The sequence below is a fragment of the Coniophora puteana genome, assembly GCF_000271625.1.
Source record: "Coniophora puteana RWD-64-598 SS2 unplaced genomic scaffold CONPUscaffold_11, whole genome shotgun sequence".
Taxonomy (NCBI): Eukaryota; Fungi; Basidiomycota; class Agaricomycetes; order Boletales; family Coniophoraceae; genus Coniophora; species Coniophora puteana.
In genome coordinates, this window is record NW_006913063.1 from 1,373,582 (window position 1) to 1,387,370 (window position 13,789).

Here is a 13,789-nt window from a genome sequence, read left to right on the forward strand (position 1 = left end):
GTTGAGGGTGTACGACAATTTAAGGCGGAGTTTGAACAGGTGGCTGCAGCGTGTTTGTGCCACATTGCCAATGCCATGTTTTTGATGCGCTTTTCCAGACGCAACGCCGTCCGTTATCACAAGTCTCGGCCCCGCCATCACCTCTTTCTGCTAACGAGCGAGTCAACGTGCTGCTGCTCCTCGCTGTTCCAGTCAGTAGGCCCTCCGTCTGACCAACTTTGACTCTGAGACGCCCGACTTCATTTCGGAACCGGCATGTTGAGTAAACCCTGAACGGGACGACAATGACTAGGCTTAATCGTTTATCCGTGAAGTCTATATTTTTGCAGTCCCCCAGATTTATACGCTCTCAGCTTGGAGGCGCATGAATGAGTGAGCTGTTCATGCTCGTGGAGATCGTCGTCCTGGAGGAGAGCCGCGCTTGAGTCCATTAATCTAGCACACCCGAGTCGGCAGCTTTACACGATTCACTAAATGACCTGATGTGCCCGAACGGGCCGAACCCCACATTTACGGCGGGTAAGCGGCAGTGGCTGCCGTTGCCTTGGACGCCCATCCAGCAGATCTTTAGCACCAATCCTTTATCGTGACCATCTGATATCGTTGACCAAGTCATGGAGAGCGCCGAAGAGTTCGCAAAGAAGACCTTTGACTACATCGTCGTCGGTACGTTCCGATCCGGCGCTTCCTGATCAGCTTCGCGGAAGCTGACACGGTCATTTCCGACAGGCGGAGGCCTCGTTGGCCTGGCACTTGCAACCCTGTCCGAGGACCTCCTTCATTAACCCTCATGCGACTCATGATAGCTCTAGGTTGGCTCGTGATACCGCTGTCTCCGTCGGTGTTATCGAAGCTGGTTCTAAGAAAGATGACGAAACTATAACGATACCTGGTAAGTTGTCAGTCTGAACCGCGTTATACCTTGCTTCATTTTGTATGCCAAACGTCAGGCATGGTTGCGAGAAGGCTCGGTGGTAAGTGTCTGCAAGAGCTGCGGAAGTCTCAGAGTAACACCGATGCGTTCAGATCCCGAGTACGACTGGGCACTAAAGACAACCCCGCAGAAGAATGCCGACAATCGTGAGATGGCTATTCATAGAGGAAAGATGCTAGGTGGATCCGGCGGTTTGCATTTCATGATCTTTACGAGGTAAATACTCAACACCTCCCTAAAAATGACAACTTATGTTGGCAGAGGGTCTCGTGTAGAGTACGATGGTATGTTCTCCGAAGACTTTCTACTCGTGGATGCTCGTGGATATTTAAGGACACCATCCTTCAGGCTGGGAGAAGCTGGGAGTGAAAGGTACGGGTTTGGACTATTTGGAAGCCATGTTACTGACTTCTCTTCACAGGCTGGGGGTGGAATGCCATGCGTTCAGCCATTGATGCCTCCGAGGTGTGGACGCCACCGACGCAGAGCGCTGCGGCACATCATGCAGATGCAGTCGCAGAGAGCCACGGGAAGTAGGTAGCCTTCCGAGTGCTTGGAGCGACCTAATCCACATCCAACTTAGGGACGGATATATCAAAACGTTCGCTTTTCCGGAACACTCGGATCTCGTTCACCCATACGTGAGCACGCTGAACGAGCTTGGCATACCTACCAACAAGTCAGACGTACGTACAGTATTGGTAGGGCGGACTTGCACATGGCCATGCGTTGCTAACGTCTCGACAGTCCTCTGGTAACAACATCGGCGTATGGAGTGCAACGGGTTCCATCGATCCAATTACAAAGGAGCGGAGCTGGAGCCCCAATGTACGTCTCATATGTTCGATTTGTTCTGAGCCAACGTCTGATATTGGTCCCCCGTAGGCATATTACGAGAAGGTATCCCATCAAACCAATATAACGGTCCTGACGGGAGCGCGTGCCCATCGAGTGCTCTTGAGCGACGGAGAGGGCGTCGACGTACGAGCAATTGGCGTCAAGTATTCCGTCGGCGGCCAAAAGTACACCGTCAATGTTTCTCGCGAAGTCGTTTTATCAGCAGGCGCACTGCAGACTCCTCAGCTTCTGGAACTTTCAGGTCTGTCTCTCTCCCGCAAACTTGCAACGTAACTTCTAAGCGATACTGAAATAGGTATTGGCAATCCTAAATTACTGCGCGAGCTCGGCATCCCTGTACATGTCGACTTGCCGGGTGTGGGCGAGAACTTCCAGGTGAACATCAATTCTCCATTACCTGTGCTGATCACCCTAACGTGAACGAACACCAGGAACACTACTCACTCACCGTTCACGGCGAACTCAAAAGCGCAGATCACATCTCGCCCGAAGCGCTTTTCAACCCCGAATTCGCCAAAGCCGAGCTTGACAAGTACCACAAGACAAAGACGGGCATGTTCTCGACGCTCTTCGGCACTTTCTGCTTCGCCTCCGCGCGGCAGTTCATCCCAGAGGCGACGTTCACTCGGCTCCTCGCTTCTCTAGACGAGGCGTTGCAAGCACCGGAGATCCAGAGCTCGCCGTACAAGCCGTGGTACGACCTCCAGCGCGAGTTCCTCGTGCGCGATGAGATTGGCCAGATCGAGATTGCGTTCTCTCCTGGTACGTCTCTATCCCCCAACCATCATCTGGTGCTCATTGGAAATGGGAAATTAGCTTGGATGCACGAGGGGTGTAAAAAGGAGAAGAGCCGTCATTTTACTATGGCGTTGTTCATCCAGCGTCCTTGGAGCCGTGGCTACGTGAGGCGGACACCCTTTGAGCATCCCCGGCTGCAGGGCTCATTATTCTATAGGTTCACGCCAAGTCCGCGAACATCGAAGACCCGCCCGAAATTGAGCCCAACACCCTCACGTCGCCTGCTGACATAGGTAACGCCGGGGCGCACGCTCCATTACTCACCCTCCACTAACCATTCCCATTCTTACAGACACGATCATACTCGTAGAGGCAATCAAGTTCGCAATGAAGATCGCATCGACCGGAAAGTTCGGCGACCTCGTCGAGGAGTTCCTGGTCCCGTCTCCGACTTCTACGGACGAGCAACTCGTGGAGTACGTCAAGAAGACCGTGCGCTGTGCCCTACACCCTGCTGGTACGTTCATAGAGACCACTTCCCATCACGAATCAACTCCTTGGTCCGGTGCCTGAGCGCCATTACCTTGCCTCACCTAACCTCACCCCAGGGTCGGCGGCTATGCTGCCCCGTGGTGCACAAGGAGTTTTAGACGACGAACTCAAGGTCTATGGAACATCCAATCTTCGAGTGGTGAGTTTTCCCCCAGTTCGGCCTTGGAGCCATGGCACCCTACTGCCCATCGCACATTTATTGATTCTGTGCTAAATTTAGGCCGACGCAAGTATGTTCCCGACTGTGAGTTTTCTATTTATCTCCGGGGCCGTGATTCCCGGTCTCATATTATCTACAGGCGCTTGGAACGCATCCCCAAGCTACCTTGTACGGGTAAGTCCGATGATAGACGACGATGCTCGGGCGCTCGGCTGTGTGCTAACAACAAACTCTAGCCTAGCACACCGCGCTGCAGACTTTATCACCGGTCGTTAACAGAATATGTGCGCTTGTCTTGAGGGGGGCTTTTGTATCGCTTGTTGTCAGCTTGTATGTGTACCGCCGGTGTGCGTCTGCTGAATTTCATAGCATCACCAAAGCTCTTATCACCTCATGGTCCATGGCTCCATGCAATGTGCATGCCAGGTACGGCCCTGTAGATATGCATGGTCTATGTGAACATGACACTACAGGCAAACCGCCTCATTCTAGTGCCTAAAATCAACAAGAAAATGACCTGGAATGGAATCATTTCCAGCAATATTTTCCCTTGTCGAAAAGACGTTAAATAGTTTTCATGTTCTAGCCGATTTTCAGGCGGCGGAAATCAGATCCCCTTCCATTTATAGAAAGTCTGCCGGTGCGGAGACTGAAATCTGACACCAACTTGCCATTTTAGGACACTCGGCGTCTCAGAAAATATTAACTTTTCTGTCCTGCGGAAATCTACAAGAAAATGATTCCATTCCAGTTCATTTTCTTGTGGGTTTTCGACATGAGAATGAAGCGCTTTGCCTGTAGTGTGAACGTGTATGATATCCCAATGCAACGCCCTAATGCAGAACACCGACGTTGCATTGAGAATGTTACACGACAGTATGATCGGCATTTGCAAGCTTAAAACTCGACATCACTCAAATGATGAGTGATTTGGCCCCGATTGTCACGGTGTGAGGCTATGCGCGTTTCATTAAAACTGATTGAGTAAAATTGAACTGAATTTGAGCCCTCCGCCAGTCCTCCGCCGCACTTCGTTTGGGGGCGGGCGAAGCCCGCTCCCAGAGCATACGGCTCGCTTAGTCTCAAGTTGCCTTATCGGGCGTATAGGAACCATCCCGAGTGACACAGTCAAACACAGTCCAAAGAAATCATAACTCCTCCTGCACAACATACGCTATAATGTTCTAGAGACACTTAATGCATAGCTATGATGCATGTGTACAGTTCTCAGAGATTATATTCTCAAAAAAAGACATAGTAGACTTTATATTGCCTTCGAATGGCAAATCTTCCGCCAAAAGTCGATAAATTTCGCATTCCCTAAAACTTTCCATCGGCACATTCTACTGCTTCAAAAATTGAGATCTGATATATTTGGTCGACTGGCCACAAGTCTCAGTGACTACTTTTTTAAATTACGCCCTCATTCGATGGCACTCAACATTTAGCCCCATCTCTCAGCGACAGGGGCTGGGTCACCTTAATGTCTCCAAATAAGGTAGCTTGGTCTAAGCGACGGGCACGCCCGCTTCGCGGGCTTTGCCCGTCCCCACTTCGTTTCACCCGGAGAGACCTGGCACGTGACCGCTTTGGTCTCGACGAAAAAAGATTTCTGTTCTGTCGCGTTTGACTTCTGTCCACGCTCTGACCACGGACTCAACGCCTTGGACGTGCTAATGGCTGTGCCTGCAAGACACTGTCGTTCTTTTCAAGAGGTTATCTATCTGGTCATGGGCTCTATGCGCTCACACTTAACATCGCTCAGCTCCGAGCATGCATGACGTTGGACTCAGAATCACATTCAGGCCCTTCACTGCCGGGCGGTACGCGCCCGCGATGATGCGATCGCATCGCTTTAGCCCCCGTCCTTGAATCGTCCTGACAAACATCGACGATCAGCATGTCACGAGGCGGTGTCACTGTCAGGCGCGGGCACGGTGTTAGGCTGTCTCCTGTCAATCCCTGCAGCCACTGGGCGCTTGTTTTTGGCTACTGTGCGGTATTTAACTTCAGCACCTCCAAACTCGTCCTGCTCGCTTTTCATCTTTTGGAGGGGCAGCAAAGCGTACACTTCAAGGCCCAACATGCCGCAGAAATTGAAGTTTTTGGAGCCGAAGGGGACTGCGCCCCTGTCTTCCCCGCAGTACTCTCCCTACTCTCCGCCGTACTCCGCACGTTTCCGCCATTCAATCCATCAAATACCGACGCCTGGGGAAGAAGCAATCCGGCCGAAACGCTATGTATGTGCTTACAGTTTTGTCTCCTGCGAACCGTTCTTCATAATTCGTCTTGCTCCTATAGGAACCTTGGATCATTAACCTATGGGTGGTTGGAGGCGTTACTGGCGTGATGTTTGCCCTAGCCGTTACGCTGGAGATTATGCTTTACTTTTCCAATAGAGACAATGGTAATGCAGGATTCTCTGCATCTTCTAAACCGTCGTCTTCACAAATTTGATAGGTTTCTACGTGCCTCCAAACAACCCATTCAAGTTTGCATCCACCCAGTTCCTCTCTGTGAGTACGCAGTCCCTATCGGCTAACACGAAACTAATATCTCAAACCAGTCCTTTTTTCCGACACTCTTGGTGGCTCCCCTTGCATTTTATTGGACAGTGGCAGACTCGATGGTGAGGTGGTACCAGGTAAGTTCGCCTCACAGCATCGTGTTCAACATGTGTTGATCACGAACAAGCCTTACATCATCCTATCTGGAGGAAATGCGTCCGCTACTAACAGCATACTGCTGGACTATGTGAGGTTCCTTCGCGAGTTTATCGTCAATAATAACCAATATATCATCAGGTTTCTCTCAAGTCGGGCTTCCTCTGATGAACGGCTACACACATGCTGATTTTCACTCCTTACAGCCGGCTGATGATTCTATGGACGGCTTTCAAGCACCGGCATTGGCTCATCTACGCGTCCACCCTTCTGAGCTCCATCGTTGTTTTCCTTCAGCCGCTCGCGGGATCCGTCTTCACCGTAAAACAGGTGCCCCACAGCGTTCGTGAGTAAACCATACACAATGATGGCCGTCATGCTGACATACATTTTAGCCGTCAATGCGACGAGCATACGTCAGATTGGATTGTTGTGGGATTTACCTCAGCTATACGCTTATGTTTCATCGTCTGGGGTGAGTCCTCAAGGGTGGAGTATCGTCATGGTCAATGTCTGACATCTCACCTAGTACGCAGATGCTGCCGTGTACAACAATCTCACAGATCCTCCGTTTGTCCACGGGGGTTGGACAGCTGCAGAGTTCGCGGTAGGTTTATTCGTGATTAGCATGATTGTTTTATCTGAGTTTGTACAGTGGTCTTCCTATGAAGTCATCAACGCTACTTTGACCGTGAATACGACTGGCGTGGAAACCTCGGTCAATTGCATGCCTGCAACAAGCGTGTCCCTTGATTCTCCTTCGTCTGGATTGTCAACCTTGACGGCGTCAATGGACGGCTGCTCCGGCCCGACCGCAGTCTCTTTCAATGCTTCGAATGCTTCGAACCAGTATGGTAGCGTAAACGCCTCGGCGTGCGTGTCTTCAGGCGAAGCATTGGACATCAACTTCCAGCCCATCATGTTCTGGTGGTATTACCCATACCAGCCTAGCCCACTCACCGCTGCCGTGTTTTGTCACCCTACGATGGAGTTTCACAACATTCAGGCCGTACGAGATCTAAACGATGGATCTCTCCAATCTGTTCAGATACTGAGTCCGTACTCGGGCTCCGATAACGTGACTGGAGCACCACTGTATGGGCGACCATGGAACGGGTATGTCTGTTGCCTCGATAAGACTCTCCACTCCATCCACCATCCGCAGACTGAATTGCGCTAACATCGATTGTCTCAGGGTGGTGTTTGATCCGAGCGATGATGCTATCGTGAACGCCCGTGCAACATCCATTGGCACTGGAATCCCCGGTACAGTCTTTCGGTATGGAATCCAGCTGAACGATGGCGTCGTGTCTCTGTTCCAAGGCGCGAACGGTGGTTTTGCCAACGTCACGACAGGCATATACGTGGGTTTTCTCACGTCAAGTTTAGACAAGCAAGCTTTTAACCCTCGAATAGACTCAGCACCTCGCGTTGGCGGCGAAAGCAACCTACTTCATCAAAGAACCGACTACTGTGCCCGGGCAGCTCACTTCATTCGTCTCTCGACTCTTTATCGAGTAAGCCCGCGAGCTGATTCTCTCGGAGATCGCCTCTTGACAACTAATTGGTGAACCTTGCGCGCCCAGATCGTTCGCCTCCCACACGCTTGTCGCGTTCCTTCTCGCGATTGGGTTTATTGGCTTATGGCTGCACTGGATGCATGCACGTGCTCGAAGCCAGCTCCACCTCACCGCACCTCCGGGTTCGATTGCCGCCACCGCGGCGCTGACTTCTCGGTCTGGCTTCGGCGAACTCCTCGTTCCATATGACGACGAAAAGCGGATGGAGGAGAAACTCACTGGCCTACGATTCGGGATCGATGACAGGACAGGAGCAATAGTGGCCGTCGAGAGCGATATAGCCCTTGACTATCAACTCCACGGCCAGATCCCCGAGGGCATCACGCTTCTCGGGCGTCATAGCCCGCCGATGTCCGGCGAGATGGGAATTGGGTTGACGCCTTCGACTTCGCCGATGTACGGGTCGTTCAGAAAAGCACAAGAGGCGACCTGATTAGTCTCCCATAACGCGTTGTAGGTAGTCCGCGGACGGGAAGGCGTTTCTGAGGCGTTTCTGCTGTACCATTCTCCATTCCACTTCGCTCCATTGGCTCGTTTCTTTTGTTCGATCAAACTTGAGTTTTGCATTTTGGCGATCGCACTTACATTCTGTTATATCTTATCAGGGACTTGAGCAATTAATAGCATCGATTCACACTACGATTTTGGGCTATGTTTGGCCGAGAGAGGGGTTCATCAGAGCGCTGTTGGCTCCGTTGCGCACAATGCCGCTGGAGAGAGTGGCCTATCGACATCGATAACATAAACTTCAGCACAATCCCGGCCGTCCTCTGGCAAGTTGTGACTGCCCGATCTGAGGGGCTGGATGATGCCAGATTCGGATCAAGATCCGCACTCCGCTTCCGAGCCACTATAAGTGATAGCGCAGTGTTCCAACCTCCGTCCCTCACCCCTCCGTTTCATTCCTTGCTAGTTAACTCAAGACATGGTGAGCTCCTCGCCGTCCTGCGCGTCGTGCACGCCGTGTTCTCATCTATATATCCTTCCAGGGCGTTGAAATCGAGCGTATTACTCCGGGTGATGGCCAGACCTATCCCAAGACAGGGGGTACGTACCGCTCCGCACGCGACGTCTTGCTTTGTTCTCATATCTGGCCGTTATCGTTGCAGATACCGTCACCATTCACTACGTCGGTACCCTCTTGGATGGCACCAAGTTTGACTCTAGCAGAGATCGGTGAGCATCTACTATATCGCATGCATCTCAGCCCAATGATGCAATGTCCTCAAGGAACAAACCGTTCGAGACGGAGATCGGTGTGGGTAGGGTGATAAAGGGGTGGGACGAGGGTAAGTTTCCGATGCGCTACCACGGCCTCGATGCTTATCGTACGCAAAGGTGTCCCGCAACTGTCTCTTGGTGAGAAGGCTGTCCTCACGGCTAGCCCCGACTTTGTAAGTTGCATCACTCGACTGCACTCTTACTCTGTAGTTTAACGCGTCGTCCAGGCATATGGCCCTCGTGGCTTCCCTCCGGTGATTCCTCCTAACTCTACTCTCAAGTTCGAGGTCGAGCTCCTCAGGATCAACCCTCGGCATTAATTCTTCTTGGGACTGGCTTTACTTCGGTTTCGGTACTTTCTTGTGATGACCTGTATGATTACTTCATTCAGCCTTCAATGAGCATACACTTGCACGATTTGGCATTGCATTACGATTTTCTAGTGGCGCGATTCTTCATGGAGTGCTGCGTTGTCTCGTTTAGTTTCGTTGAGAGCTTCTTGGTGCTGCTCGTGGTCCGCGGCATGGAGCTCTGTTTTTGTCGGATATCGCGCACGTATCAATCAACACTGTGACTGGTTGTAAATCTCGTGTAAAATGTACCTTCAATCCAAGACGCGATGGTATCGCTTGCTTCCTGGTGATGGTACGGGATCGCTTCCATCAAAGTGTTTATGTCATGTGCTAGCGTGTGGTTCACTTAGCACGACACTCGCCGGACAGCCGGTGATTTGGGGCACACCTTGCTGCGCACGCGCTTCTTCCTTGACCTGGCGATCGTGTTCTAGACTTCTGTCCAGATATCGCACTCTATCACGTAGCTCGTCCAACTTGCTCATACACTCGTCCGATTTTTGTTTTCCTTGGACGGAATGCTCGTGGCATGTACGCGCCCCTGCGGCAAATTCCGCGTTGCTTGTTTCAAGAAGAACTTTGAGCGCTCCGAGCTGGTCGAGGACGGACGGATTAGAATTAGAGTTTGCAGGGGTGGCGGATGACATCTGCGATGAAGAAAGTGGTCCGATCCTGAGAGAAGAACTTCTAGATACTGCTAGCGAACGGTAAGAAGCTAAAGCGAGGAAGAAAGGCAAGAACAAAGGCTGCATGCAGCGATTGATCTAGGCGCTGTCGATGCCAAATCATGGAATTGCCACCGAACTCGTGCATGGTGGTCACTTGCACGAGGCTGGAGACTCGGACTCGTTCTGATTTGGGGTCGACCCTTTTCTGAATTTCCCCCGAAACAAAGACGATAGAAGTTCCGGTGCACACTCGTCTCATATTGTGTCATCCGCGGATAAGACATGACATCTTTCAACATCTTTCTCTCAGTTCTATAACCCGGGCTCACAGTGTCACTCAGATGCTCCTTGATAGAGAACAAGCTTTAGATAGTCCATGAGCATAAGCAAAGCATGATAGCGCCGAGACTTCGCGCGCCTATGGGGCTTTATACTGGGGAACGACTATCTTCCAACAACTATAAAGTTCTGCCTACGGGAGACTATATCTATGCCTTCGGCTGGTTAACGAGTGGAGGACAGTATAGTTTGGTGAATATGCAGATGCCATTAATACTGACTTCGTGTACATTTTCGTACGCATGTTGAATTTGTAGCCGCGCAGATATCTATCCAATTTCGAGACGTGCAGATCATTCAAGTGATCGACCTTATCTTCGTATCTATTCGCAAGCCTACTAGAGCCTACTAGCAACCCGATGATGACTGTTTTCGGAACCGTCAGAGGCTGCCAGGTGTGTTCATTATCAGCGCCACAAAATGCCATCAGATCGCACCATTGGTCTATCTTCTGAATGAGCGATCATGTCCTTGAAGCTGAAGCATGGTAGACTCGTGACCAGTCAGCGCTTCTGCGTTCCAAAAGAACCGAGCCCAAAGGGCTCTCGCGTCAGCGAGACTGGTGCACCTCGACATGCCTTTGGCACGGTGCCCACGGAGTTTGAAAATAGCGTATGAGAACGTATTAGTCACCTCGGCAACGCTTTGCCGAGGCGACCTTGTAAGTGCGCGACCTGTCAGATGTAAGGGCGCGCCCAGCAGACGCGTTCTGCTGCACGTACTTTTGAATACATACCTGCTACACCATCCCATCCTGCGTGAACGACTGCAATGGCGGCTGCTGAAGAGCAGCTGCCCGTCTTCTATCCCCCGCCTCAGGTATATTGGCCCTGCCCGCCAGAGGTGTATCCTCAAAACACACTGGACTCCTTCCTCCTCTATGCGCTCTCGGTATCTGGCACCACTGCTCTCGAGCTTGCACGACGCGATCCAGCACTCCAGTCAAAACAAGCAAAAGTCGAAGCCGCAATCAAGCTCCTCGCAGATGCACGGACATCCCCTGCTGAGCTACTAGCAGATATTGCTCTGGCTGCTCCTTCAGGCCACTATCTATCGGACTATCGGGCGGGCTTGCTCAACAGTCGAGGCCTCGACTATCTCTGGAACTCGCTCTCAGTGCTTCCTGGGTGGAAGCGAAAGGTTCTGGCCATCCTTCAAGTGCAGGCTGTGGGCTATGTTATTGATATGGTGGACCGGGAGATGCAGACGGCTCTCTTTCGTATGTCCTCACTCACGGTTACCACTCAGTTTCTCCAGGAGTTCGACCTCGGCAACATCACTCAGAGTATCAAATCGTCTCTACCCGTAGCTTGGGACCTTGTTACATCGATTATCCAGCGCCGGCGAGTTCGCACTGAGGATCTTACACCAAGAACTGAGGTGGTATATCTGACTATGTTCTGTCGGCCCTGGGCTCTATTCTAATGCTTTGCTAGGTTGCTACAGCTCTGATCTCTCAGGTCTCCCACCTTCGATCACAGAACAACATGGTGTTTCAATATCCCTTTGGTCTTATGCTCCTTGGGCTCGGTCTCCCCCCTCGCGCGATTAACATCTTCTCGACAGTCGGCCTTTGTCCCGCATACACCACGATTCGAAAAACGTTTCAAGCACTCTCTGATGAGCGTGTCGCTCTGGCTCGCCAGGTGGCTTTGGGGTTTCACGGGATCCAGTGGGATAATGTCCACATCTCAATGTCTGAACACCCAACTCAACGAGACATGGCTCGTGGTAAGGTAACAACAGGCACTCAGGGCACTCTTTGTCGACTTCCTGATGTTCCGCACTCGGTGGCTTACTCCCTGCATGAGCATCTCGTTCGGCGCGCTTCGCTTGATCTAATCACGTACAAAAACGATGTTCGAACAACTCTAGCTCAAGGGGTCGACATCTCATACCACCTTGTCATTGATGTGGTCAAAATCCTTCGAAACTCGGCCGGAAACGCGTTCGATTACTTGGGCAACCCAGACGAGCTTTGCCACCGCTCGTATTTGCCATTACCAGCGGGACAAAAGGCAGACCAATACCCACTGCCAACGACAACAATTGACGAGTCTACAACCATCGGAAACATCGAATTTCCCCACACAACGTACACTGTAACGCTCAAGATAACACCCAGTCATTTTGAGGGCCTCAACATACCACTCAACGCTGATCAGTCCACTCTTGCACGCGTTCGAAGCGCTATGGAGCTACGAGCCGGCGATGAAAATGCTTTCCACCGCCTAGAGGTGTTCCAGCTCAGTCCAGGTCCTTTTCACATTTAACTGAACCTCGCCTGGCAAAACGTCGCTGTTCACCGAGGCGATATTCGCGATCCTGGCAGCTTGGCATGGTGCATCAACATCTTGAGACTTTCTCGGCTTGGAAGTGACAAACCGGACTACAAGCTCATGACTTCGCTGTTTACTCAGGTTCTCCAGGCTAATTTACTCGTTTACTGGGAGAGAGAAACTGGGATGACCATTCGAGAGCTTGCACAAGCGAAATTGGGTGCCTCTGAGCTCTTCACTGTTGGTGAACACATATATCTCAAGTATTTCTCTGACGAGGCGATCCACAACCTTGGCGAGGGCCCACAGGTTGACCAGGCGTTTCGAAACATTGTTCTGCTAAACCGTGACTTGCTGACCTTCTACGAGCTCTCTCTGGGCGTCTCCTCGGGTGATTTTGGTCGACTCGAGCTCTTTCTTGGCACTCTGACTGAGGGATTTGCTGGGGCACAGCGACATAACTATGTAACCGAGATGCTTCACCTCATTCACAATCTAAAAAAGGTCTGGACTCCGCAGTTTGCGTACGTGTTTTTTGCCATATTTCTTTTCAATGCCTTTCAGCCTGATATTCTCATAGAGACGTTATGCGTCAGTTTATGCTAATAAATACTTCTGGACGTCCGAACCATGCTACTGGCCGAGACATGGACATCGAGCATCTCATTAATGCGATAAAGGTTCGCTTTCTACATAGTTTATTTCCTGGTCTAATTTCCGCTAGACTTTCTGTCAGTGGAAAGGTGTCCGTGGCAATTGGGGCCAGCTAGCCACCTACGCACCCCTCGTTCCTGTCCTCCGCCCGCTCAAGTTTCAATTCACAAAATTCTTCGGTGCTTGCTGGGGAGGGACAACTCACACCAAACCTGACACATTCAGAAGTGTTGACCGGCTTATGCGCAAGATTCGCGAGACAGGGATCCATATTCCTACACCCGGACGGACTACCCACAAGCAAACCATCAATGTCATTGCAGTAGGTATCGACTATCTGATGAGGACAGGTATCCCCAGCTGGCAGAAATCGTATCGCCGATGGGTACAGACCAACCACTATGAGTTCAGCGACAGCGAGCCACCAGCAACACAGGGTAATGGTGACACAGCAGAGGGTAGTGGAACAGGATATGCAGGAGGATTTCCCGAAGACCTCGAGCCAGCGGCATGTCATTTTGCCCGAAGATGTCGGGCCAGCGGCATGCGGCCGCTGCTGCCCCAGCACAGAGATTTCACCACTGTAGCTGGTGCCTGTCGAGGCGGCTGGCCTGCTGTTATTCTGCCGGCATTAGTGGGGTGTGTCGGGCTGGTTACACAGGGCCCCAGCACTGCCTCCGGTCACATTGATGCGTGCTCACCGTCATTTCGTCGGCCTCAGTGGGACGTGTCGGGCTGGTTACACAGGCCCCCAGCACCATTGTCCGGCCACATTGGTGCGTGCTCACCA

The 13,789-nt window shown here is 51.6% G+C and overlaps 6 protein-coding genes across 6 annotated transcripts; all 6 read left to right on the forward strand.

The window, feature by feature from the left end:
- The first annotated feature begins 562 nt into the window (after window positions 1-562).
- Window positions 563-3,858, forward strand: CONPUDRAFT_128894 (alcohol oxidase). The gene is made up of 21 exons (XM_007774017.1): window positions 563-666; window positions 730-763; window positions 813-892; window positions 951-974; window positions 1,027-1,150; window positions 1,196-1,218; window positions 1,283-1,306; window positions 1,356-1,467; window positions 1,518-1,620; window positions 1,682-1,762; window positions 1,820-2,033; window positions 2,088-2,167; window positions 2,224-2,554; window positions 2,609-2,694; window positions 2,748-2,823; window positions 2,883-3,047; window positions 3,139-3,221; window positions 3,303-3,326; window positions 3,382-3,416; window positions 3,479-3,589; window positions 3,669-3,858. The coding sequence occupies exons 1-20, from the start codon at window positions 615-617 to the stop codon at window positions 3,516-3,518; spliced, it is 1,791 nt and encodes a 596-aa protein (XP_007772207.1). The 5' UTR covers window positions 563-614; the 3' UTR covers window positions 3,519-3,589; window positions 3,669-3,858.
- Window positions 3,859-5,133: 1,275 nt separating this feature from the next.
- CONPUDRAFT_139032 (uncharacterized protein) lies at window positions 5,134-7,918 on the forward strand (the record flags this gene model as incomplete). The annotated part of the gene is made up of 12 exons (XM_007774018.1): window positions 5,134-5,482; window positions 5,544-5,649; window positions 5,703-5,758; window positions 5,809-5,886; window positions 5,937-6,001; window positions 6,112-6,251; window positions 6,301-6,380; window positions 6,435-6,512; window positions 6,561-7,021; window positions 7,101-7,269; window positions 7,322-7,422; window positions 7,492-7,918. Exons 1-12 carry the CDS (start codon window positions 5,327-5,329, stop codon window positions 7,916-7,918), a joined length of 1,917 nt encoding a protein of 638 aa, XP_007772208.1. The 5' UTR covers window positions 5,134-5,326.
- Window positions 7,919-8,376: 458 nt separating this feature from the next.
- On the forward strand, window positions 8,377-9,343 carry CONPUDRAFT_128899 (peptidyl-prolyl cis-trans isomerase). Its single transcript, XM_007774019.1, has 6 exons — window positions 8,377-8,413; window positions 8,475-8,532; window positions 8,595-8,661; window positions 8,716-8,774; window positions 8,824-8,879; window positions 8,934-9,343. Exons 1-6 carry the CDS (start codon window positions 8,411-8,413, stop codon window positions 9,024-9,026), a joined length of 336 nt encoding a protein of 111 aa, XP_007772209.1. The 5' UTR covers window positions 8,377-8,410; the 3' UTR covers window positions 9,027-9,343.
- A 1,494-nt stretch (window positions 9,344-10,837) lies between these two features.
- On the forward strand, window positions 10,838-12,339 carry CONPUDRAFT_157082 (uncharacterized protein; the record flags this gene model as incomplete). Its single annotated transcript, XM_007774020.1, has 2 exons — window positions 10,838-11,449; window positions 11,503-12,339. The coding sequence occupies 2 exons, from the start codon at window positions 10,838-10,840 to the stop codon at window positions 12,337-12,339; spliced, it is 1,449 nt and encodes a 482-aa protein (XP_007772210.1).
- Window positions 12,340-12,531, forward strand: CONPUDRAFT_31429 (uncharacterized protein; the record flags this gene model as incomplete). The annotated part of the gene is made up of 1 exon (XM_007773543.1): window positions 12,340-12,531. A coding segment is annotated over one exon (192 nt), but the record flags the coding sequence as incomplete, so codon positions are not given.
- A 117-nt stretch (window positions 12,532-12,648) lies between these two features.
- On the forward strand, window positions 12,649-12,873 carry CONPUDRAFT_27187 (uncharacterized protein; the record flags this gene model as incomplete). Its single annotated transcript, XM_007773540.1, has 1 exon — window positions 12,649-12,873. A coding segment is annotated over one exon (225 nt), but the record flags the coding sequence as incomplete, so codon positions are not given.
- Window positions 12,874-13,789: the final 916 nt, after the last annotated feature.

Bases quoted from the DNA above. Each gene is read 5' to 3' on its own strand.
- CONPUDRAFT_128899 (XM_007774019.1), top strand. The intron at 8,533-8,594 runs GTACGTACCGCT...TTATCGTTGCAG, and splicing joins GACCTATCCCAAGACAGGGG to ATACCGTCACCATTCACTAC. The intron at 8,880-8,933 runs GTAAGTTGCATC...CGCGTCGTCCAG, and splicing joins TCACGGCTAGCCCCGACTTT to GCATATGGCCCTCGTGGCTT.
- CONPUDRAFT_128894 (XM_007774017.1), top strand. From the start codon at position 615: ATGGAGAGCGCCGAAGAGTTCGCAAAGAAGACCTTTGACTACATCGTC. The intron at 1,219-1,282 runs GTATGTTCTCCG...ACCATCCTTCAG, and splicing joins GTCTCGTGTAGAGTACGATG to GCTGGGAGAAGCTGGGAGTG. The intron at 1,621-1,681 runs GTACGTACAGTA...ACGTCTCGACAG, and splicing joins TACCTACCAACAAGTCAGAC to TCCTCTGGTAACAACATCGG.